Source organism: Euprymna scolopes, chromosome 24 (assembly GCF_053919585.1).
Source record: "Euprymna scolopes isolate OS-2025 chromosome 24, ASM5391958v1, whole genome shotgun sequence".
Lineage (NCBI taxonomy): Eukaryota > Metazoa > Mollusca > Cephalopoda > Sepiida > Sepiolidae > Euprymna > Euprymna scolopes.
Genome location: NC_136505.1, coordinates 94,618,836 through 94,646,067, shown reverse-complemented (window position 1 = coordinate 94,646,067; position 27,232 = coordinate 94,618,836). Strand labels below are relative to the sequence as shown.

Sequence of the window (27,232 nt, the reverse complement as noted above, 5' to 3'; positions counted from 1 at the left end):
AATTTTCACATAAACATAGTATTTTCTTAGTTTTCATATGAAATATTTACAACCATTTAAATCAGCCAGAAAGTTATATATATATATATATATATATATATATATATATATATGTTTTAACAAAATCAAGACATCAAAGAATGGACTGATAGCAACAAAGAGTTTATTTCATTTGTTGCTATCAATCGATTCTTTGATGTCTTGATTTTGTTAAAACAATATATGAATGCTCAATTACAAAAGATAATAATTTTGAAACTTACAATTAAAGTCATCTCATTCTGCTATAAATTTATTGGTATATGAACGGTTACTGAATTATCAATTATATAAACTCAAAATTCGGAATAAATATAAGATATACTTATATACATACATATATATATATATATACACACACACATACGTATGTATATATATATATATATATATATATATACACACACACACACACATACATAGATATATATATATACATATATACACATACACATATATATGTACACATATATATATGTACACATATATACACACACATATATATATATATATATATATATATATATATATATATGAAATAATAATATATAGATATTTTATATTGGATCTTATCTTGATAGAAAGATGCTCAATATTCTAGATAGAACATTGATTAATTAAATGATGAAAAATAAAAATTATTTAATCATGAAATGTTTAAAAACAAGCAGTATAGTAAAAAGATTTTTTTCCTTATTCCACGGAGTTTAAAAAATGAGCGTTTTTTTTTGTGTTTTAACATTGCTTGGTGTGATCAAAGATATATATTTTTCATCATTTAATTTTGTCATTTTATATATATATATATATATATATATATATATATATATATATATATATATAATTTCTTTTATTTTTAAATACTTTTAACACCGGAACAAAAACATCATTATGTTCATCGAAACACTTTTTTGTTTTCAATATTTTAATTCATTGCAAGTTTTTCCTGGTAGATGTGGAATTTGTTTTGTTTATAATCTAAACACTGATGTCAGTATAACTAAGGAAAATGCTGAACATACGCACACACACACATGTGTGTGTGTGTGTGTGTGTGTGTGTGTGTGTGTGTATATTAGTATGGGTCTAATGAACAATAAAATAATTTTTCAATGAATATAATGAGTTTGTTTTCTGTATTAAAAGCAGTTAAAATTTTTTTTTAAAAGTATATTTAGCTCTCAATCTTGCACAATTGAGCTGTTAATACAAACATTATTATTTAGAAATGAAAATTTGTATTAGATATAAGTGTTTACATGAAAAATGCGATAAATCTAATCAATAATAGAAGTAATATATCGAAACTTATTTTAATTGAAAGCAAAAGGAAATTTGTAAAACATGAATTTAAAAAATGTGATTGAAATACTTTTAGTAGTGATAGTTTCGTGATCTTGAAAATAGCATCGCATTTTACATTCAAATTATTTATATATATATATATATATATATATATGAGATAGAGAGAGAGAGAGAGAGAAAGAAAAATAGCTTTTCTGTTATTATATTGGTGTGTATATGTGTGTGTGTGTGTGTGTATATATTTGGGAAAAAAAACTTCCTTTGTTTTTTTGTGTGTGTTTACAAATATTTTACATTCAAACACTTTACATATATATATATATAGATAGAGAGAGAGAGAGAGAGAGAAAAAGAGCTGTTTTGTTATTATATTGGTGTGTATATATATATACAGGGTGACCAAAAAAAACGGGCCCCAACTCTAATTAGGTCCCGTTTGTTAGTGTTTTGTTCGAATGAAATGAAACTTTGGTCATACCTAGTTTATTATATTCAAAACATCACATCAAAACACGAGGGTCTTTGGCCTTTTTTTTCTCCGTTCTACAGCATATGTTCTAGACGGCCTCCATTTAGCCTTTGTTTTTTTGGGGTCACCCTGTATATATATATATATATATATATATATATATATATATATATATATGATAGTTTGGGACCTTTACTTCACCTGATAATTTAACAAGTGTTCAAAAATTCTTCATTTGTTTTTTTTTTTGTGTGTTTTTTCAAATATTTAAATAAAAATAAGTCATTTTTTTTTTAATTTTTTCCATTTTGAACTTTCACATAAAATAAACATTCTGGTTTAAAGAATCCTCGCATTGCAAAATACGCCAACTGGAAGCAGATTTTTTTTTAACAAGTTTCCCTTTGCATTCCATTTTGTGATTGAAATCCGTTGGAATTCCTCAATTCAAATCCATCTCATGATTCGGTCTTTGGATCATGACAGCAGATCAAATTTACTCTGATGTTTGGTGGCTGTAAAATCCATCAGGTCAGAATCCAACCATCCCCTGTTGGCCTTGATTTAACCAATATGGCAACCTGGAGAGCAAGAGAAAAAGTTTAGAAGATAAAAACAATTAGATTAGGAATCAATTTCATCGAATATATGTTTTGATAACAAAAAAAATTGGTAGAAAAATATAAAATTAGGAAAGGAAGAGTAATTCTTTATACTGGGAAACTATATTTTAATAAATTAGAAGAAATTCCATTCGATACATCTAAATTCAAAAAGATATGTAAAAATCCTACTGAATGACTCAAAATTAATATTAAATTAATCAATTTTAACAAGTACTACCACTCCGGGTCAGAGTGGACCTGGGAGCAATGGCAATTAAAGCGTGGCTCCACATTTCCCAAAGTCCACAAGCTAGGGCCTCAACATCGGATATAGTTTAAGGTCATATCCAGCACTTTTTATTAATAACAACTTCCCAAATTATATCATCGATCAACAAATTAACCGCCATTACAAAAAACACTAATAATAACAACATATTCTAATGCAACAAGATGCATGCTAATTATAAAATCGACGGAAAAAAAAAAAGAAATATCGTACATAAACACATTTTCAACACTGAAAAAATTCTGAACTTAGATTTATCATTTTTTATAAAAATTTAAAACAACTCATTTACTATTAATTCATTTATTGCGGACTATTATTCTCATCTTTATTGGTTGTTGCTTCACGGTGTTTCAGCCAACTATTCCTCTGGCTTTCATCAGGTGGTAACCGCGACGGATAGGAACTTCGAATCTCCTAACTGCATTCTCAGCAATCACTGACGAAGGCCAGAGGAATAGTTGGCCGAAACGTCGTGAAACAACAACTAATAAAGATGAGGATAATAGTCCGTAATAAATAAATTAATAAATAATATTCATCTCAATAATGAATTCCAATTAAAATAATATATAAACTCATTTATTTAACTGGAATTCATTATTGAGATGAGTATTATTTATTAATTTATTTTATTTGCGGACTATTATCCTCATCTCAACAACTATGGATGCTGAGAATGCAGTTAGGAGATTCGGAGTCCCTATCTTGTTGCGGTTACCAGGCCAGAGGAATAGTTGACTAAAACATCGTGAAACAACAACTAAGAAAAAATTAACTCATTTACACCCGACGACAATTCACTAAAAACTAGCAATGCCGTGTATGTTCTTAAATGTCCTATCGGAAAATGTGTCTCCATAAACAACTCGACGATCGGTACATAGAACCAGTATATCTCGCCGGCTTACATGTCACCTGTCTTGCCCTAACAGCTCCATCTACCAAGACCTCGTAGCATACGACACCCACCCCCAAAAACTAATTTAGAAACATATTAATAAAAAACACTGTCATTTTAGCTGTCTTAAATTGTAACCTGTGCCTCTCAATTATGGAAACCCTACTCATTCGCATAAAGAAACTGACCATCAATCAGACTTAATATGAGGGGAAGGCAGGCTTAAGTGATTTTAATTGACTTTTTCTATAAATTCAACAAACGCAATTTTTAATTAATCATTTGCCTGAAGACGACTCATGGAGGTCTAAAATGTTCACGACTATGGTAAATTTCTTTTTACACTCGAACGGAATATTTGAACACTGACCCACCAAATGGAAAAAAACGGATCACAAGAGAAATAAACCAGAAGTGATAAATGTTTAAATTAAGGCTAAGCAATCAAAAAGACAGAATGAATTTTGAAAATATCGTCGAAAAAAGTGACCCCTTCCTATAGAAAAGTCCCCAGTTGAGGGTGAAAGAATTAATGTTTGCAATATTTATCGTCCGAAGGGGCGAGCTTCAACATGATTCTGATCTTGTGAAAATCCATCGCCTTTGTCAAAAGTTTTTGCAAGACATACAAACATACATACATACATACATTTAAGCAGACAGGTGAGATTTATATCATGGATGACGTCATGGGACAAAGTTTCTACATTTCAACGACAAACATCGGAAAGGTAAGACATCCCGAAATCATTTCAACCATTCAAGTTTAATTCTGCTGAGTGAGAAGGAAAAATGGCGCCCATCATAACAGAGTAATTAGCAGAGCCATCTGTTTCATGTTGTCTCACCTTGTCGAGAAGAAAAAAATGAGGTTTAAAAAAAAAAAAAAGTAACTTACTGAGACTGTGCTCGGTCAGCCATGATGGAAATGACCTTGTTTTCCAAAAGGTGAGAATCCTTGTTGAACGACTTCAAAGGCGACAATTCTATTTTCGCTGTCAAAAAAAAAAAAAAAAAAAGATTAAATTGTTGGAAATAATGAAGACGCCATGACAGTACAAGATTTTTTAACCATAAAAACAAACAATTTGATTTTTTTTTTTGCAATAAGTTTTATCCATTATTTCATGCAATTATTTTTATTTTATTATCCTAAAGATGGCTACTGATTGTGTCAAAAACTCTCAAAAGAAACAATTGAATTCTGTAATTTTTAATTAAAACATTTTAATTTTGGTCTTTATATATATATATATATATATATATATATATATATATATATACTAGCAGTTCAACCCGGCTTTGCTCGGGCCCTATATACTGTTCATAACTTATATATATATATAATCTATAAAAGTGAACGTGTCTGTGTACATTTTCCTTCGCAATAACTGTTAATTTTTAGTCTACAGACTCGAAATTTGATATACAGGGTACTGAGATTTGGGGAAATCATTGGGATCGGTTTCAACCAGAAATTTGGCTGTTAAGGGGCCAAAGTTCAACGATTTGACCTTTGAGAACTCTACAAAACTCCTCCGACTTTTGGGGGACTAAACACTTGAAATTTTAGATATAGGTTCCTTGGACATGGATCTAACTTAACTTAATTTGAGCCCAAAACAAATGTTATGGGGTCATAATAGGGGTCAAAGTTTAAAAAATTGACCTTTTTGGGGGGGTTTTCTTTTGCTTAGCATACACCTCACACCCAGGCAACGCCAGGATATGTATTAAAAAGTTGAACTAATGTCCAGGTAACCTACATCTAAAATTTCAAGTGTTTAGATCCAACATTGGCGGAGGAGTTTGGTAGAGTTTGAAAAGGTAAACACTTTCAACTTTGATCTCTTGGCAGCCAAATTTTTGCCCAAAAACTGATTAAAAAGCTTGCTGCATGTCTGAATACCCTTTATGTAAATTTTGTAGGTTTTGACTGAAAATTGGCTGAATAGTTTGCTACAGACCGCAAAGGTCAAATCTTTTGAACTTTGGCCCCTTGGAAACCAAATTTTCGGCCACAAACCAATTAAAAAGCTTGCCCTATGTCTGAATACACTTTATGTAAAATTTCAAATGTTTAGACCAAAAATTGGCTGAGAGATCAAATTTTTTTTAACTTTGACCCCAATTTTGAACCGTTAACGTTTGTTTTAGGCTCAAATCAAGTTAAAACGTTTGATCCATGTCCAAGGAACCTACATCTAAAATTTCAAGTGTTTAGACCCAAAATTGGCAAAGGAGTTTGGTAGAGTTTTCAAAGGTCAACTCGTTGAACTTTGACCCATTGACAGCCAAATTTCTGGCCAAAAACTGATTAAAATGATTTACCCAAATCTCCATATCCATTATGTCAAATCTCGAGTCTAAACGGAAAATTGACAGAGTAATTTGGTAGGGAAATGTACACATACAGACAGACACACAGACAATTTCACTTTTATGAACACAGCAGATCCCCAGAAATTTCTGTCATTTTATTTTTTGTTTTGTTGATTTTATGTAATATTACGTTTTTGAATTTTTTAGATGAGGATTGGTTATCCGTTTTATTTTGATTTATCGGACTACTGTTCTCATCTCGAGTGTCATTTTCACGTTTTGGTTGATGAAACCTGACCTTCTTTGGGTGTATCTTGTCGAATTCTGGAATGTTTCTGTTGAACTCGGGAATTTGGACAGAAGATACACCTGAAACAGGTCGGAGATTTCACCGATCAAAACATTGTGAAACTGACACGCAATCAAAAATATGAATTTACGTAATATTATGTTTCTGAATTTTTAAGATGAGGTTTTGTTATATGTATTATTATTCATCGGACTATTGTTCTCATCTTGAGTAGCGGGGGTAGTGTGCTTTTGTTCCATCAGCCATGACTGGATAGAGGTTCTCAGTAATTCGCAAATGCATATTTCAGTCGCCCACAGAGGATTGAACCTTCAACCTTCAGGAGAATATCACTTTTTACAATTAATTTTTCCCAGTACTCTAACCACTGTTTTTTTAGGAGAGAGGGTCGGAATGTAATCGGTGATTTTGTGACGACGACGATGAAGAAGAAAAGTTGAGAAATCAAGACAAGCTTGCTTTATGCAATTGGAGTTATTTGTTGTACGCGTTAGTACGAGCGACGGATTTTTGTTTTCTTTTTTTTTTTATTCGCCAAGTTAAAATATTAATTTCAACACTTCAGTACATAGATAATAACTAGAAATCCTTCTAGACTGAGGCAGAACAAAAAACAAAAGAAGAAACGACTGTGATATCAATGAAAAATGTTACAAATTTACGTAATATTAGTTGCTCATTGTTTGTAATAAAAGAAATAAATTAATTATTTAAACAAATCCTTCTAGACTGAGGCAGAAGAAAAGAAAAGAAAAAAAAAAGTTGTTTATTTGTCAAAATGACTGTGATATTGTATTTTTGGATGTTGTAAGCAATGTAGAATATTTTTGAAGAAACTAGTTTTTTTTATTTTTTTTTTATTTAAAACCATCATGTTCACTCCAAACTAGGTATATCGCCACTCAGACGTAAGGGCTACTATTTAGGACCATGTTTAGGAGGGATGACTAAGATGTTGGCTTACATTACATTTAAACTTCTACATATCAGTACAGTCAGGGAAACGGGTAGCAGGAAGGGAATTCCAAAGTCTAGCCATATCTCTTTTATGCACGTAGTAATTATTAATAATTAATAAATAATATTTAAATATATATATATATATATTTAAATATATTCCTAATATGTGTATGCATATATATATATATATATATATATATATAACTACTTAATTTACTCACATAAAATTAATATACGAAAGTATAGATTTATGCGTGAACTTTAAGTATTTACTTCAAAAGTGCTCAATACGTAGGTAGAGCTAGTTAGTAATTTATAGGATTCCTTAGGCTTATGCGCCTAAGCAATCCTAGAGTGGATGAAACACCGAATATTCAGCGTAGCTTAATCGCCATATATATTTTATAAATTACTATATATATATATATATATATTTATGCATACACATATTAAGAATTTAGTACTCTGATGGAGTTCTCTCCCACTAATCTTACACAGATATATATGTGTGTGTGTGATATAACTTTACGTGATGAATAAATTGGGCACCGTACTTACCTTCTGCAATATGTTTTCTTTCATTATCTTTTTCCTCAAAGATGTCCATGTTGTTTAACGACATCATCCGATGAATCCATCGTTTGGAGGATGCATCGCCATTTTCTAACACGTCCACTAATTTCCTATGCACTCCACGGACTCGTTTCAACTGCATCTGCTGATAACGTAGATTTTCTGGACTTTTGCTCTCTGCCATATCTGTTAACGGTTTAAAAAAAAAAAAAAAATTAATTGAAGGTTTATTTTGTTTTGTTTTTTTTTAATGGAAAACACTCCTTGCAAGGTATAAAGCCACTTTATGTAAATAACTAAAAACACAAACTAGCCAATGATAAGTGTGAGATCCCAACCTAGAAAACAGCAATTCTTCTCCCTTTGTCGGAAATACTAAAAAACTAATGGAAGCCAGAGTAACAAGTAATGCAAGTTCTACTTTATGATCTGCACTGTTAGATTCTGACTCAGAAAGCAGAAATTCTTCCCCCTTTGTCAGAAACACTGTTCATGTGATGGATTGGTTGGTTGGTTGGTTGTTTTTGTTTTACGGCATATCAACCCTTTTCAGGTTATTTAATGCCGAATCCAGTGATTTTGAAGAAAAGTTTTTAATAGAATGTTTTTTTTTTTTCAAGTCAGTTTTTATTTAACCCATAGTTGGGACCCTAACAGGTACCACCACTTCGGGTCAGAGTGGATCTGGGAGCAATGGCAATGAAAGGGGTGGCTCCACACTCCCCAAAACCCACAAGCTGGGGCCTCACCATCGGATATAGTTTAAGGTCATATCCAGGACCTCATGTGATGGAAGGACTAGAGGAAAAAATAAGGGGGGGGGTTAGGGTTAGAAGCCGAAAGTAAACTTAAGATCCACTTTCTGCTCTCTACTGACCCAGAAAACAGCACTTCTTTCTCCTTTGCCAGAAACATCAGTGGGTAGAAGCGTTCAGACTAATGTACAGTAAACTTAATTGTGCAACTCGGATTTCTTGATACAACCTGTGTACAGTGAACTTTGTTGTGCGACTCGTCAGACTTTTCCGATTCAGTTGCTAGTCTCAATCTTTTCTATAAATACTATTACACGAGTTCTTTAGAACTGTTTTATCTACTCCCTGTTTCCTTTCTTACATCTCGCTTAATGCGTTGGTCTAGTGGTCTCCGTCAATTCGCCATTTTGATACCTCCGTTTCCTATTCCAGTGGCTTCTTTCTGTGAACTGCAGGTTTGTGGAACTCCTTTCCTACTGACTGTTTTCCACCTAGCTACAGCCTTGCCCTTTACAAGACTAACTTCAATAGGCACCTCCTGTCTTTGTAATAACCAACTTTCGTTCTTGTTAGCTCCTGACATCAAATGGCTCCATGCCTTGTCTCAAGCGATTTCCATAAAAAAAAAAAAAAAAAAAAAAAGAATGATGCAGAACAATTATGTAACAGAGTGTAGGCATATGCATACGAAATGCGAAATGACATCACTGTAAGGAAAAACGAGAGTGCATGTTAGAGAGGCTCTCATATTAGAGATGTGGGTGACGTCATGGCTGTAATGAGAAGTCACGTGTGGTGGAAATGTCTTCTTTCTTTTGTTTTTTTAAACTCATGTTCACCCCTTACAAAGCATATCGCCACTTGGACGTAAGGGGCTACTATTTAGGGCCATGTCTAGGAAAGATTAACAAGATATTTGTTTATGTTACATTTAAACTTCTGCATATCAGTACAGCAAAGGAAGCAGGCAGCAGAAAGGGAATTCCAAACAAAGTCTAGCTGTTCGAGGGAAGAAACTATTAGAATAGAAAGCTTTCTGACATTTAGGGACATCAACAGTGAAGGGGTGAGATCTTATTGCTAAGTGGGTTTGTCGGGGATATTTACGTCGAGAGGGGTATAAGTGAAACGAGTTCATCAGAACACATTCCAAAAATTGCTACAAAAAAATTGTGATATAAACTGCATACGTGTTGGGTCCCTTTCAACATTACAATCTTTCGGTCTTGTTAGCTCATTTACACCTTGTCTGGAAGCATTTCCACGAAAAAAAAACAACTTTTTTTTTGTAATTCATTTACTATTTTTTGTTTGTCATGTACTTTGCAGGTTCACAATATGATATAAGACTTGGCCAAAAAATTTTTTAAATGAAAAAAGAAATGAAAACTTAAAAAAAGAAAAAAAATTACCAAATTTAATATTTCCCATTTCCCGGGCTTTCGATAAAAGTTGTTCTGCTGTGACATCTTCTGGAATTCTAGGGTAAATTGTGTTGCCTTCTGCACCAGACTTAAATCCAAGATATTTAAGAAGTAAATGGAAGAATTTGTCTTCAAGAGCTGCCTCCTGCCGATCGTTGTAAGGAATAAGTGGAATATCTTTGTTTTGTACTGTTCAAAAGAAAATAATTCTTATTAATTTACTTGTCTGTACATCTAGTGTCATAAAAAAACATCATCATCGCAAACATTAATTAATGAGGGAACGAATTACCTCCCTTTTATTATAGGTGCTCTTTATCAGTTAAAAATCATTAAAAAAAAACATTTCATCTCAAAAAATTTTCCAAAAACATGGCTGTCTATTTACGGTTTCAAATTTGACAAGAGTCATGTTGAGAGGAGACTGTAATTTTTTTTTATTATTATAGTTTTTTTTATTATAGTTCTTTTTATTATAGTTCTTTTTATTATATTTTTTTGTTATAGTTTTTTTTATATTTTTTTATTATAGTTTTTTTTTTATTATAGTTTTTTTTTTATTATAGTTTTTTTTATTATAGTTTTTTTTATTATAGTTTTTTTTATTATAGTTCTTTGTTATAGTTTTTTTATATTTTTTTATTATAGTTTTTTTATTATAGTTTTTTTATTATAGTTTTTTTTATTATAGTTTTTTTTATTATAGTTTTTTTTATTATAGTTCTTTTTATTATAGTTCTTTTTATTATAGTTCTTTTTATTATAGTTCTTTTTATTATAGTTCTTTTTATTATAGTTCTTTTTATTATATTTTTTTGTTATAGTTTTTTTTATATTTTTTATTATAGTTTTATTATAGTTTTTTTTATTATAGTTTTTTTATTATAGTTTTTATTATTATAGTTTTTTTAATATAGTTCTTTTTATTATAGTTTTTTATTATAGTTTTTTTATTATAGTTTTTTGTTATAGTTCTTTTTATTAAAGTTTTTTACTATAGTTTTTTTATAGTTTTTTTATTATAGTTTTTTATTATAGTTTTTTATTATAGTTTTTTATTATAATTTTTTATTATAGTTTTTTATTATAGTTTTTTTATTATAGTTTTTTATTATAGTTCTTTTTTATTATAGTTTTTTATTAGTTTTTTTATTATAGTTTTTATTATTATAGTTTTTTTTATTATAGTTCTTTAATTAAAAAAAAATGTGCAAGTAAATTGCCATCTGTTCATACTTTATCAATTTATTCGCGAACTATTATCCTCATCTTGTATAGTTGTCGCTTTTATGTTTTTCTTAAATTTCTTTATCTTTTTTATTTTTCTTTCAATTTCTTTCTTTCTATCGCGCCATCAATGTACCTCGTGCTGTCCGTGTCATCGGTAAAGGCCACCTGCTCCCCCCACCCCTAACCGGACGCCAGTCAACCGCTGCACCCTTCACCCCCCCCCCATTAGTCCGCAATAAATAAAAATTAATAAAATAATAGTCATCTTAAAGAAAATATAAATGAGATTTTGTTTTATTTTTTTGCGATTGAACATAAATATTTTAGAAACGTTTTTTTTTTACATATGAGACGTGTTCAATAAATAATGCCCCTCACCGAATTCCACGTTACCATAAATTTTACTAGCGGGGATACTTTGGGTTGCCCAGATGTTTGTAGGTGTAAAAGAAAAAAAAAAGTTTTGACCCCGTGACGAACCCGAAGGCGGAAAAGAAAGTGAAAGGAAACGTAACATCTTACCGCTACGCTACGAGGCCACAGGAAGTGACAAGCGTTGAAATTTAGCAATGTCAATCAAAAAGTGAATGCAGAAATGAACGTTGGCTGAAGGCCAGTTAAGCTTTCCGCCGTTTCATTTATTTGCTTGTTTCCCCACAACGTTGGAGAAAACAAGCTCCTCAAAAAAAGGGAGTGTCCAAATGAATAGTAATTCCCTCGGATTTTCCAAGCTGATTGCTTTCTGGATGTCTCGGAACGAAAGGCGAAGAAGCTGCCTTCGCTTTCAATTCAGTTTCACTTTTATACAAAAAACACCAACAAACACGCAAGAAATCTTTTTTTTTTTGTTTTTACTTATGTTCACTCCTAACCAGGCATATCGCCACTTCGATGTAAGGGGCTACTATTTGAGACCATGGTTAGGAAAGATTAAGATGTTGGTTTACATTACATTTAAACTTCTCCATATTAGTGCAGTCAGGGAATCAAGTAACAGGTCGTAGGAAGTGAATTCCAAAGTCTTGCTGTTCGAGGGAAGAAACAAACACGCAACACAATCGAATAGCGTGAATTTTATAAAAGTCGATCAAAATAAATCTAGATACGACATCCCTTCATAAATTGTAGATATTATAATCTCGGGAGTATATAAAAAGTTCTAAAACATAGTAAACCCCCCACCCGAGAAATTCGTCGAAAAAAGCCTTTGCCGGACATACAAAAACGCGTGTTTTGTCTTTTATATATATATATATATATATATATAGATAAGTTATTTGAAAAATTACCGTTCTGAATTAATTGTGCTTTTTAATTTACAATTGAAATGTGAAATGGGGCCTGTTGAGTATCATAATATATAATAATCAATAGAGGATCGATTCTATAATTATTCATACACAATCTGCATAAATTAGAATATTATATTGAAGCATATTGTACAACCGGGCAATGCTGGGCTTCCAGCTAGTGATATAAAAAAAAATATTTTGATTTTTTAAAAAATATTTTAATAGTATTTATTTTGATTTTTAATTTCCCTACATTGAACATGACCATATTGTAGTCAGCTGCAAAGCAGACTAGCAGAACTTAGTTCCTATAGGGAGGGGGCAGGGTCTAGGAAAGAAGCTTTGTTCATGGAATCTATATTTACATTTAGGCACAGATAGAGAATGGGGGAAAATTATTGATAGTGGTTGTAGCTAGACTAGTGTTTCTCGTGAAAGTTTGTCAAAGAGGCAGAATAGATTGAAGCTCAGACAAGCACTTGCCATGAAAATAATGATATAGTAGAGACAGGCTTGCAGCTTCTCTTCTGTGAGAAAGACCTGTTTAGACTTTCTTATAAATAGAGCTTAAACCATTACTAGAACGAAATAGTTATAGATTCGGCATTAGTTGAAGATTTATGCATTCCCAAATGTGAATTAAAAACATAAACGATAATAAAAAAAATTACATAAACATTATTAAGTCTAAAACTTTTCTTTTTAAAATATGTAATTTTTTCAAAATTATGAAATGTCAAGTTTTGAGACATTCTGTTGAACAAATATGTAGTTTTTTCAAAATTATAAAATGTTAAGTTTTGAGACATTATGTTGAACAAAGATGTGATTTTTTCAAAATTATAAAATGTCAAGTTTTGAGACATTATGTTGAACAAATATGTAGTTTTTTCAAAATTATAAAATGTCAAGTTTTGAGACATTCTGTTGAACAAAGATGGCAGCAGTAAATCAAATCGGCGAAGAATCAATGTAGTCACAATTTCGAGTGTTGAGTAATTCTTAGCAACAAAGATGGCGGCAAAGAATCAATGTAGTCACCATTCAGTCGTTTCGAGACAGAGGTTGACAGCGAACTGAATTGAATCCAAAATTCAATATTTTTATGAAAACATTTGAAGCTTCTGATTGGTTAATTCTCATAACCGTAAGTTATAAGTAAGACCGTCGGAATCATTGGGGTCATATCCTCACTGCCAGTCAAAAACATTTTAACAAAATTTATCGCCGCCTTCAGCCAAACAAAAATATGCGATCAGTAAAAGTATTTACATGAAACAACAAAACTTACAGGAATAATATAACGGGACCGGCTCTTCAATCTGGTTGCTTTCAGGTGATGTACCAACTGTAAAGACAAAGAAAATCAAATGAAAAATTTAAATACAACAATAGCATAAAAGAATGTCTCAAAATTCTTTGTTATAACTGATGGTTAAGGAAAATAATGCGGACGTGTATATCAGGTCGAATATTATTTCTGTGCTAAAACGTAGTAGATAAACCGGGTAGCAAGAATACTTTCTCTCGTACTCAATCTGGCTCACTCAGTCAGTCACTCTGTGGCCACTCCAATTCGCTCCAAGTTGAAGCAGTATTTTATTTACTTCAGAGTCACCACTATCAAGGCCAAAAGGCCACTCAAGGATAAGGGTTAATGATTGTAAGGTGGTAGTGTAGTAAGTATTAATGGCGTAAACTGGATAGAATTTGATTATTTATGGTGGGGGGGGGCAGCTCAACAAGAAGTTGTTTACATTGGACTTGAAGGCTATCATATTTGTATTTGATCGGGAAGCAGGCCAGTAGAACAATGTTCACTAACCAGGCAGTTCTGGGAAATAAGATTTGTTCATAGAATCTGTGTTTAGATTAAGGCAGAGTTAGAGAGTGGAAGAAATCGTTTATAGTAGTTGTAGCTAGTCAAGTGTTTTTTGCTTTTCAGGAACCTCTTGACACTGCCAGCTGTGTGAATGGGAGCATTATCCTGCATGAAGATGGGATTATCATCCAAATTCTGACCAAAGTAGGGTAGAAAATGCTCAGTCAACATATTAATGTACTTGGTGAAATTAATTTGACCTTGCAAGCAATCTATAGGCCCTGGACCATTGGCACTAATAATGCCCCAGACTAAAACTGAACCTCCACCATCTTGCAGCGTTGAAACTGAGCACCTGATTAAATTCTTCATCCTTCCTTCGACGGATGTACTGCCTAACATCAATATGAAGATTGATGATCTTCATTGCATCTGATGAAGTCCAGACGGCACTTTACAGAAATCATTGGCTTGCATCTTGGAACATAGCTTCGCAAATTAAATTCCTTCAATCTGTTCTTAACTGTAAAAAGAGAGCACTTTTTGACAAGATTACACTGTTGTTGGATTTGGGGAACTGTTTCAAATCTGTTTCTGAGGCTGTGGATGTTGATAACATGGTCTTATCTGTAAGAAATAACTCTAGGACAACCAGATTTAGGGGCATCACAGACACTACCAGTGTTTTGGTGCTTTTGCACAGTCATTCATACCGATTTTTCATCACATTTCAATCTGCGGCTGATTTCTCGATTATAAACCAGAAAGGTGGAGACTAATGACCTCCTGACGATCACTAAGAGAGACTCGAGGTATATGGACTAAATGTTACGTTGTATAACCTAGGAACAACAACAATTACGATTAGAGATGCTAAAAGGTGAATATTATAAACTGGTTTTAAGCTCATTTGTTGCTGTGGAGTTTCTTTTTGCCTTCTCGATTTGAAGTTAATTTTTTAAATTGACGTGAACACTAAGATACTTCAATTAAAAGTCAAATATGAACAGGTAAACTTATAGCGGAATAAAAGGCGAATCAAATGAGGTATAGGTTGTTTAAGCAGTTACATTAAATTTGCAGCTTTTGAAAAAATAACAAGTGCGAACATTCTTTTCACTGGCACTGTATATTAGTTATATAGATTTTGTATTTATATAAATAGTATTTGGTAACACATTTTCGCATGTTCTGGTCACAGCTATACAAAGTTTGATCTCACCAAGTGGAAACGACTTCTCTTTAGACCTATATATGCAATATATTTGTGTGTGTGTGAGTTTCGGTAAAAATGGCACTGATAAAAATGGCACCGGGGGGGGGGGAGTATCTGTAAAAATGGAAAAAGTTATTAAATAGGTAAAAATCGGGCCCATTCAACAAGTTCTCAGACAATAAAAAGATTGATGTACTGATATGTTGATATTTGCTAAATCTTATAGTACTACCAATAAAATATGACAGGCTCATTGTTAATTGCAATTATTTACAGTAATACACCCCCCCACACGTTTTCCCCAGGGTGTAGGTATTCAAATTTAGCACTTATGAAGAGCAGGAAGTTCGGGCTACAATCTCATTCCTTTAGTTTAAAATAGGACTACCCCCCCCAAAAAAAAAAATAAAAATAAAAATAAATATTTTTTAATAGATATTTACACAGGTAAGGGTGGGGCTAGGCTTCTTTTTTTTAATAGGAGCTAATTACAGTCAACATAAAAATGAAAATGCTTTCAGCTAATTTGACTGGTTCTTTTAACGAGCCAGTGTGAAATGTCTTTAAGGAAGTAGGCATAAGGGTTATAAAATTTTATTGCTTTTATATCCTCTCTTTATTCATTTGACCATTCATCATAATTTTTAACCCTAGCAAAGCCATTACCACATGACAAGAGGAAAGGCCAGGCATATGGATGGAATACTGTTGCCATATCTGGGCAGGAGCTGCTAAAAACAGCCTATCCTGCCTTGACAGAGTACAAAATAGACTTTGTGGCTTAGTGGGGGATGCCCTTTTCTCTACCCTGCAACCTCTCTCCCACAGAAGAGACGTTGTGAGTCTATCCTTGTTTTATCGTTATTTCCATGGCAGCTGCTCGTCTGAACTCCAATCTCTGGTCCCCCCTCGCCAATCTTTCACGAAAAACACCCATCTAGCTGAATCCACTGTCAAAAGTTTCCCCCCACTCTTTATCTGTGCCTAAATCAAAACGCGGATTTCATGAACAAAGCTTCTTTCTTAGAACTGCACGCCTGTGGAACTCTGTTCCGTCTGCCTGCTTCCCACCGGACTACAACTTGGATGTGTTCAAGCCCAACGTTAACAAATTCCTAATGAACCGCCCCCTTAAGTAAACACTTCATCAAATCTCCACACTAACGTAATGTACTTGCAATAACCCTTATCCCTGAGTGGCTTCCGGGCCTTGATAAGTGGTGATCACTGTGTAAAAAAAAAAAAAAAAAATATATATATATATATATAAAATACACAGTAGGTTCTTTGATATGAGGGGTGCGGGGGGGGGGGGCATATCTAAAATGGATGTTCTGTTTAGAGCACAATTGAAACATGATACTTGACTACAAAGTTTGATCTCACCAAGTGGAAACTGCTTCTTTTTATACCTACCTATGCAATATCATAAACAAACAAATAAGTCATATATAAAAGTAATAAAAGGTGAATCAAATGAGCTTATTTAAACAGTTCATGTATTCAATTCAGCTTAAATTTCCAGTTTTTGAACTAATAACAAGTGTGGACTTTCTTTTTGGCAGCAAACTTCTTACATTACTGTATATTTTTTTTTTTAAATTAATAATTCGAAATGAGCGCTGAAAAGTTTACAATATACTTTTTAACCTATTTTGACAAAACAAAGAAAATGTGAAATTAAGCACGGAGATCCTGAGGCTGTTTGTGGTGAAATGACTTAATAAGTTGACATTGGTTGCAAGGCTGTAACATTAATCCTGGTGTATTTGTAGGGGAATGCGCTAGTGCTTTTTACATATTATTCCTAACTTAATAGATACATTGAGAGCATTGCCAAGGCTGCTGCAAAGAAGGTGGGCTCTCTCTACCGTGCTAGAAAACTACTTACGCCTGAAAGTATCCTGTACCTCTACAAGGCCATCATTCACCCATGTATGGAGTACTGTTGTCACATTTGGGCTGGTGCATCTGCTACTTGTCTCACTCCTGGACAGGGTTCCAAAGAGAGTCATCAACCTGATAGGTTCTGAACTGTCATCTAGGCGTCAGACTCTGTCCCATCGACGAAATGTTGCATCCCTCTGTCTGTTGTACAAGTACTTTAATGGTGAATGGGTTGACGAACTACAAGCACTTGTACCCCCTCGACGTGAATACCCCCCGACAAGCCCAACAAGCAGCTAAATCCCACTCCTTTAGAGTAGAGATCCCTAGGTGTAAGAAAGCCTTCTACTCCAATAGTTTCTTCCCCAGAACTGCTAGACTTTGGATCTCCCTTCCGAGATTCTGCTTTCCCAACTGTACTGACATGCAGAAGTTCAAGTGTAATGTGAACAAACATCTTGCTACTCATCTCCCTTCATAATACCCCTGCAACTTATGTCCCTGATAGTAGCCCCCTACTTCAAAGTGGCACTGTGCCTTGTTGGGGTGAAAATTGAACAAAAAAAAAAACTAAAATGACAATTTTGTTAACAACTTTCCTAGCTTGTGATGAAGATAGCATGAGAGGGGCCGAATACTGACCGTATTTGATGAAGCACGTCTCAAGAAGAACAGTTTGGAGCCAAAGAAGCTGGTAATCCATGCCGTCATTGTGTAATTTTTGAATGCAGAATTTGATGATGCTTTCCTCGCTTAAGTGTTCGAGTTGTTTTTCCAACGCCTGCATTATTACGCTTTCGTCGACTTCTTCCATCTCATCCTGAAAAGAACAAAAAAAAAGCATATTCAATTCAGATTCTATTTAAATCTGTGTGTGTGTGTGCCTCAAAAAAAAAAAAAAAACTTTCGACAGAGGCAATGGTACCTCACCAAACTGGTATCGTGTTTAACCTCGACCTTTTGGACAACAGATATCGAAAAATTGGCCAAAAAAACACTAATTGCTTCACCCTCAACTGGCTGGTTTTCTACAGGGAGGGGTCGATTTTTTGATTTTTTTTGTGTCACCATTTTTTGCAAGTCATCATATCGTCATGTCAGTTTGATTGAATTCTTAATTTCAACGCTGCGATATTTCAGGTCAGATGATGGGGCATCGGTAACGCGGCGGATTTTCTTACACTTTCTTTTCCGCCTTTGCGTCACGGGTTCGAGCCTGCCTGCCTACTACCACTTTTTTTTTTTTTTTTAGCATCTCTTTCCATCTTGCCCCCCCCCCTACCATTTTTTTTTTTTTTTTCTGACACCTCTCTCCACACGGTCTGTAGTTTTGATTTCTCCCTCTGCACTCCCCCCCCCTCGCTACTCCCAATTTTTTTTTTTTTTTTTTTTTTTAACACCTTCACCTTTTTTTTTCTTTTTTCATACACCCACAAACACCCGGGCAATGCCAGGCACCCACACTAGTATATATAGATAATTGATGCCATTTTTAACTATGACATGACAGATGTTCCAGAAAGGTCTCTATGACACGGATCACCAAGACAAGTGGCATAGCAACGTGCCTACAGTGAAAGATTATTCAGAATATGGAGCCGCATGTAATTACTGAATGAATTTATGGACTCAATTTTGATGTGTACTTACGTTTGGAGGTGGACTCGCTCTCTCATCTTTGGGGCTGCTCGGTAAAAACTCGGAGTTTGAATAAGCCGACATCTCAGAATCAGTGTCATTAGAACTTTCCTCATCTTCTGTGTGGATGCTAGACGGGAAGAAAACAAAAAACAATTATTAATCAACATCAAATTTATTTTTCTATATGATCGTTCCAAAAGTAAAGACTCCTATTTCTTTTAACTCAAAAAGTTTAAGAACCACGAAGACAGAAGTGGTATCATTAAAACGAGCCACTTTTTCTACTTTAAAATTTATTTTTCACCATTTTCGATGCCCTTGTGCCAGGAATTCAATGACACATTTCTGCTGATGCGCATCCATGACTGGGTTGCTTTGTTAGAGTCTCACACCATCAATATCTGCAACAGAGAGATGAAACTATCATGGTCATGAATGCATAAGTTTAGTCATCATAACAATGCAATTTGCAATTTTCTCTCATCCATTTGGGCAGAACAAAAATAGGAGATATTACTTTTGGAGTGCTCCTTGTATTTAATTCATATATTAAATATATTTCTCGTATCTAATATCTAAAGTAAAGTCAGTTGTTGTCACGCTTCTTTGTCATCAATACCTTTCTTCCTACAGACCTGATATTTGATTCTGGCTAGCCAGCTTTTCTTGTGGATCATTGGAGCAAATTGTTAAGAAGAATCAAATGTCATTCAATTTATTTAATTGTATTGAGAGGAATAAATTTGATATTTGAAAACAAACATACCATCATTTTTTTTTTTTTTTTTTTTTTTTTTCAGAAAGGTGACTGTTTTCTAGGTGGACTTTTGTTTGGAATGGATGACGTGGAGATATTCAACTTTAAATAAGTATTCTACGCATGTAAAAAAAAACTTTCAAGGAAAAATTATCTCACTAGTAGTTACTTCATAGAACACACCAGAAAAATAAACAAATGAAGAATCAGTGTATAATCTCATTAAATACAATATCAAATATCGAATCATTGAATACAATATCAAATATCGAATCATTGAATACAATATCAAATATCGAATCATTGAATACAATATCAAATATCGAATCATTGAATACAATATCGAATATCGAATCATTGAATACAATATCAAATATCGAATCATTAAATACAATATCAAATATCGAATCATTGAATACAATATCAAATATCGAATCATTAAATACAATATCAAATATCGAATCATTAAATACAATATCAAATATCGAATCATTAAATACAATATCAAATATCAGATCATTAAATACAATATCAAATATCGAATCATTGAATACAATATCAAATATTGAATCATTAAATACAATATCAAATATCGAATCATTAAATACAATATCAAATATCGAATCATTAAATACAATATCAAATATCGAATCATTAAATACAATATCAAATATCGAATCATTAAATACAATATCAAATATCAGATCATTAAATACAATATCAAATACCGAATCATTAAATACAATATCAAATATCGAATCATTAAATACAATATCAAATATCGAATCATTAAATACAATATCAAATATCGAATCATTAAATACAATATCAAATATCGAATCATTAAATACAATATCAAATATCGAATCATTAAATACAATATCAAATATCGAATCATTAAATACAATATCAAATATCAGATCATTAAATACAATATCAAATATCGAATCATTAAATACAATATCAAATATCGAATCATTGAATACAATATCAAATATCGAATCATTGAATACAATATCAAATATCAAATCTTCTATGAGAAAAATGAAACTGAATGCTATAAACAACAATCCACCCATTTGGGAACACAATACTACAGGGAGGGGTCACTTTTCTCGCTGATATTTTTTGAATTCATCACTTCTTTTCGATTTTCTAGCCTTAATTTAAACCTAAGTCACTTCTGGTTTGGCGATGGGTGCGACAGCTAACGCATTTTTTTTTTTTTTCACTTTCTTTTCCTCCTTCATGATATGGGTTCAAGCCTACCTACTACCACTATTTTTTTTGTTCATTAAAATTGTGGGGTCTGCATTCATGCCTGGTCCACAAAGTATGGAAATAAAAAATTTAAAAATAAAAAAAAAAAACGTTTGAAGAAATATGGTATAATAAAATTATGGGGTGTCTGTTTGCACCTGACCTCCATAGAATGGAAATATGTCACAAAGTTTAACAAGGTTTTTTAATATAGATCCACAGAATATTGTGATAAGTGTTTAAGCGTGAACAGGTATGGTATAATAAATTATGGGGTTTATCTATTTTATTTTTACTTTCATCATATTTTGCTTCGGTTTTGATACCCCCAAATTCGAAGCTATCTCTTTACAACCCTTCCTTTTCATAACCTATCATACTTTCATGAATCAGAGTCCATTTTCTGTAGGCTGTTTTTGAACTCAGTCAACGATGGGTACTTTTGCTAGTATATATATATATATATATATATATGATTATAATAACAAATTGAGACAAAGATGACATTAGAAAAAAATTATTGCACAAGAGAATAAATAGGGGGCTAAAAAACACAAGTAAAACAGTTTTCTGTCCCTTTTTCTGCCTTCTTTTTTTCTTTGCAGTATTTTCATTTTGAAAATAGGTTACTCTTTTTGGGTTTTTTTCGCTAAAAAGTAGTATTGGGATGATTAATCGGAATCAAAATTAGGAATCAGAAAAATCGGGACATTTATTTTCCGATGCCAAAATGATTTTTTTTTTTTTTTTTTTTTACACAGTGGTCACCACTTATCAAGGCCCGGAAGCCACTCAGGGATAAGGGTTATTGCAAGTACAGTACGTTAGTGTGGAGATTTGATGAAGTGTTTACTTAAGGGGGGGGCGGTTCATTAGGAATTTGTTAACGTTGGACTTGAACACATCCAAGTTGTAGTCAGGTGGGAAGCAGGCAGACGGAACAGAGTTCCACAGGCGCGCAGTTCTAAGAAAGAAGCTTTGTTCATGGAATCCACGTTTTGATTTAAGCACAGATAAAGAGTGGGGGAAATTTTTCACAGTGGATTCAGCTAGACGGGTGTTTTTCATGAAAGATTGGCGAGGGGGGACCAGAGATTGGAGTTCAGACGAGCACCTGCCATGGAAATAACGATAAAACAAGGATAGACTCGCAACGTCTCTTCTTTGGGAGAGAGGTTGCAAGGTAGAGAAAAGGGCATTCCCCACTAAGCCACGAAGTCTATTTTGTACTCTGTCGAGGCAGGATAGGCTGTTTTTAGCAGCTCCTGCCCAGATATGGCAGCAGTATTCCATCCTTGAATGTACCTGGCTTTTATATAGATAGAGAATTGCATCAGTAGTGAGATATCTTCTGGAACGGTAGAAGGATCCCACCATCTTTCCAGCGACCTTGGCAACAGACTTGATGTACGTGTTCCATTTCAGATCAGGAGTAAAGGTCAAACCCAGAAGATTGTCAAAACATGGGGCCTCTCCCAGACGAGAGCCATTCATCCCAGTTGATGCTAGATGGGGATCAGAGCGTTGATGATGTAAGGATAGGAGTTTGGTTTTAGATGCATTAAAGGTAACCAGCCACGTCTTCCCCCACTGAACCACGCGCTCGTGATCAGAGGAGAGAGAATCAGAGAGAACTTTGTCTTGGCAACAGACTTGATGTACGTGTTTAATTATCTCTTTTTTATTTGCTTTTGTTTGAAAACAAAATCTTATTCAGCTGGTAGTAATTATATAATACTAAATATTTTTTCTTTATTCTAAAATACCAGTGAAACTAAAGTCTACAGATTACCCCACCATACAAGTTATTTTCACGTTTGAAAAAAATATCTGCACATTTAACATGTGTGCGTTTAAGGTAATTGGAAAAAAATAACTTTGTAGTAAATATTTAGAGATTCATAAAGAATCGGAATCTGAATCAATAATTGTATCGGAATCGGGAAAAATACTGGAATCGTCCCATCACTACTAAAAAAGTCCTGATCAACTGTGTATAACATTTTGTCAACTCCTGACAAATTACCGCAAATGGGTTTCGTTTTAAAAGAAATCCATCTTTAAAATCAACGTTGGGGTTAGGGTTAGGGTTAAAATCCACGTTGGGGTTAGGGTTAGGGTTAAAATCCGGGTTAGGGTTAGGGTTAAAATCCACGTTGGGGTTAGGGTTAGGGTTAAAATCCACGTTGGGGTTAGGGTTAGGGTTAAAATCAACGTTGGGGTTAGGGTTAGGGTTAAAATCCACGTTGGGGTTAGGGTTAGGGTTAAAATCCACGTTGGGGTTAGGGTTAGGGTTAAAATCCACGTTGGGGTTAGGGTTAGGGTTAAAATCCACGTTGGGGTTAGGGTTAGGGTTAAAATCCACGTTGGGGTTAGGGTTAGGGTTAAAATCCACGTTGGGGTTAGGGTTAGGGTTAAAATCCACGTTGGGGTTAGGGTTAGGGTTAAAATCCACGTTGGGGTTAGGGTTAGGGTTAAAATCCACGTTGGGGTTAGGGTTAGGGTTAAAATCCACGTTGGGGTTAGGGTTAGGGTTAAAATCCACGTTGGGGTTAGGGTTAGGGTTAAAATCCACGTTGGGGTTAGGGTTAGGGTTAAAATCCACGTTGGGGTTAGGGTTAGGGTTAAAATCCACATTAGGGTTAGGGTTTAAATCCACGTTGGGGTTAGGGTTAGGGTTAAAATCCACATTAGGGTTAGGGTTTAAATCCACGTTGGGGTTAGGGTTAGGGTTAAAATCCACGTTGGGGTTAGGGTTAGGGTTAAAATCCACGTTGGGGTTAGGGTTAGGGTTAAAATCCACGTTATTTTCAATCAACTACATTTAGAAACATTTAAGAAAAATAGAAGTAATCTATTTTTACTTTTACATGACCCTAACCCGCTGAAAACCGACAATAGTTTTCTACTTACTTTCTCATTTCCATGCTGAACAAATATTTAGTACAAAGGGCAGGATCTTCTGCTGCTGTCGTCATGAATTTGTGAATTATGTACTCCATCAAATCCTCGGCTTCCTGAGAAAAAAAAAAACAAAAAAACCTCAGAACTCATAGATTGTATTTTTAAAACTCACTTCAAATCCACAAAAATAACGATTATTAGTGTTTCATAGCAAATCACAGTTTCAGACTGCAGCAAATCGCAGCATATCTTTATTTACAAGTGCTTAGATACAAGGTGAGCTGAGTTTGAAAACCAGTGTGCTAAATGAAGTGTATTCTGACCTACAAAAAAGCCTGAGCAACCCCATTGACATTCTTTAGAAGGGTGCCTCAGGCGATTTACAATAAACTAACCACTTCCAGAGAGAAGGTAAAGCTTGCTAGGATGGACATTCTGGGACAACAGAACCACCATTCAGCTCAATATTAACAAAAGCCACTGTAGAACTGAGTAATCCTGTTGGCATTCCCTAGAAGAGTGCATCAGGCGATTAGCAATAACCTACTATCAAAGAGAAAGTAAAGCCTGGGAGGATGGGCATCCTAGGATTTCAAACAGAGTGCAACAAAACTACTTTTTTCTAAACAAAACTACTTTTTTCTTCAAGGTCAAAGGCCACTCGAGGACAAGGGTTAATGGTTTATACCAAGTGGATAATGAGATAAACACTGAAGATGGCAGACAATGTATTCCAAGCGATGACTATAAAGTTTGTCTGCGTCTCACAAAAGTAAAACCTCCTATTTTTTTTTTTAAACTCAAAAACTTGAAGTTACAAAGGCAGGAGTGGTACCATTAAAACGAACTTTGTGTTCCAGAATTCATTTTTCTACATAGTCACCATCATTCTCAATGCACTTTTGCAAACGATGAACGATGGCTGTACATGAGCTTTGTCATACGAGTGTCATCCCAAAAGTAGAGTCTCCCATTTGTTTTTTTTACTCATAATGTTGAAGAGCTACATAGACAGGAATGCTACCATTAAAACGAGTGACCTCTTGTGTTCTAGAATTTATTTTTCTACATAGTCACCACCATTCTCAATGCACTTTTGCCAAGAAATTCAATGCTACATCTCTGCTTTTAATGCACATCCATGACAGGAGTTGCTTTCTTAGAGTCTTACATTGTCAATATCTGCAACAGAGAGATGAAACTTTCAGGTCATGAATGCACGAGTTTAGTCATGATAACAATGCAATTTGCCATCCTCTCTGATCCATCCGGGTGGAATAAAAATAGGAGCCATTATTTTTGGAACGAGTCTTCTACATTTTTATGAAAGCTTCTCCGATCAAAACTGTCAGAAAATATTTAATTACGTTGTTTTTCTTTTTCAATTTTTTTTTTTAATTACGTTGTTTTTTCTTTTTCAATGAAAACTTTTTTTTTATTTACGTTGTTTTTTCTTTTTCAATGAAAACTTTTTTTTTCTTAGATTCAACCAGTCAACAACTCTAATAGCCAATATAGATTTGTGACGCTGAATTGGAAATAGCAAATATATCACTAAAATCAAAACAAGTCACTTCCTTCTAAAAACTGTGTGTCACAATTGACGGTGTACTTTCAAAATTAATACCCTGAGAATTTTGTATTTTAAACATCTGAAAATGCAGATGAACACACAAGAAAATCTGAAAAGTGATTTCTTTTTTTTTTTTTTTTAACATAAGAATCCTCACTTATCAAGGCCGAGAGGCCACTCGAGGATAAGGGTTATTGAGTGTACAGTAGTCAATGAAATAATATCGTAGTAATTGTTAGTAGTAGAATTTTGGTAAATTGGATTACTTAAGGGGACGGTTCATCAAGAATTTGTTTACATTGGACTTGAAGACTACCAAGTTGTAGTCAGCTGAAAAAAAGAGAGTGCCACAGGCGTGCAGCTCTATTTTCGTCAGAATATGTCTATTTACAGAAATAAATAACGGTGAATATATATAACTTTTTATTTGTTTTACATAAGTATTCTAAGTATTTATATGTTGCTGCGCATTCATGAGAATGTTTTGGTCAGCCAGTTACAAGTAACTAGAGAACTCTTCAGATGATATTGCTTATACAAAAGTAAAGCACAAACTGAAACAAGCTCATAAATGTGTAGTGACATATTCATGCTTACATAAAACAAATAAGAAGTCTATCTTGTCCAACTTTGGTATTGAGCACTCTTGTACAAATCTTTATTGGTTGCTTCACCTCCGGAAATTATTAACCTGGAATAATTATATATATATATATATATATATATAGATATAGATAGATAGATAGATAGATATATGATTTTCAGAATGTGAGATTGTATATAATAAATTCCACAGCCAAACAACGTCGCAGCTCACAAGAGCCATGACAGTCAACAAACCGGAAGTCCAAGACTCGAGTTTCGCCCTCATTTGGGCTCATCAGTTAGACACATCCGAACTCAGGATTCGAAACCCGAGCCTCTTGCAACTGAGCAAACGCCCCGCACACAAGAATTTCTATTAACCAACACAGATCAAGCAAACCGCACTGAAATCCGACTGTGAAATTTAAACTCTTCAGTACACGTACATGTCAGACAAAAGATGACTATATGAAAAATTATGGAAAATTATCATGTAAAATTTGATATAGAAATCAACAGTGCTTCTTGAAAAACATACAAGATGCCTTGAATAAAATTATGGAAAATTATCATGTAAAATTTGATATAGAAATCAACAGTGCTTCTTGAAAAACATACAAGATGCCTTGAATAAGTTTCCAGTCATTTTCGTATGGGCACTTTTATTACATGAAACTCTAGTTCCTGTAATCTCCTCTGGCTGCGATGCACTTGTTGTAATATTCTAACAACTTCTGGAAGTTCTCTTGTGTGAACGTGTCAATGATCATCTTTCATCTCCTCAAATGTCCCATAACAATAGCCTTTAGTTTTCCTTGAGCTTAGGGAATAACTTAAAGTCATACAGAGCAAGATCTGAATTATAGGGACGATGAGGAACCGTCTTGATGCCCATCTTGGTCAAATAGTCTGTGACGAGGATGGAGTTGGAGTTGTGGGACAAACTTTGCGCAAATCTTCCGCATCTTCAGTTCCTCGCGAATAATTGTGTTTACAGTTCCCACACTGACATCAAACTGTTCACTTATTGTCTCTATAAACACACAATGATCCTCATGCTTAAAATTCTTAATTTGACCAATCAACTCTGGTGTTCTGACTTCCTTGCTCCTC

The 27,232-nt window shown here is 33.7% G+C and overlaps 1 protein-coding gene across 2 annotated transcripts in view; it reads right to left on the bottom strand.

The window, feature by feature from the left end:
- Nucleotides 1–2,047: 2,047 nt before the first annotated feature.
- Nucleotides 2,048–27,232, bottom strand: part of LOC145246855 (protein timeless-like) — a 199,072-nt gene continuing 173,887 nt past the window's right edge. For both annotated transcript variants that reach the window (XM_080108702.1, XM_080108703.1), the window contains exons 16-23: nt 23,971–24,074; nt 19,050–19,167; nt 18,042–18,219; nt 13,766–13,822; nt 9,941–10,141; nt 7,759–7,959; nt 4,507–4,603; nt 2,048–2,394 (exon numbers count right to left, since the gene is read on the bottom strand). In XM_080108702.1, coding sequence (XP_079964828.1) covers nt 2,346–2,394; nt 4,507–4,603; nt 7,759–7,959; nt 9,941–10,141; nt 13,766–13,822; nt 18,042–18,219; nt 19,050–19,167; nt 23,971–24,074 — 1,005 coding nt within the window. In that variant the 3' untranslated portion in view covers nt 2,048–2,345. The remainder of the gene's footprint in view (nt 2,395–4,506; nt 4,604–7,758; nt 7,960–9,940; nt 10,142–13,765; nt 13,823–18,041; nt 18,220–19,049; nt 19,168–23,970; nt 24,075–27,232) is intronic.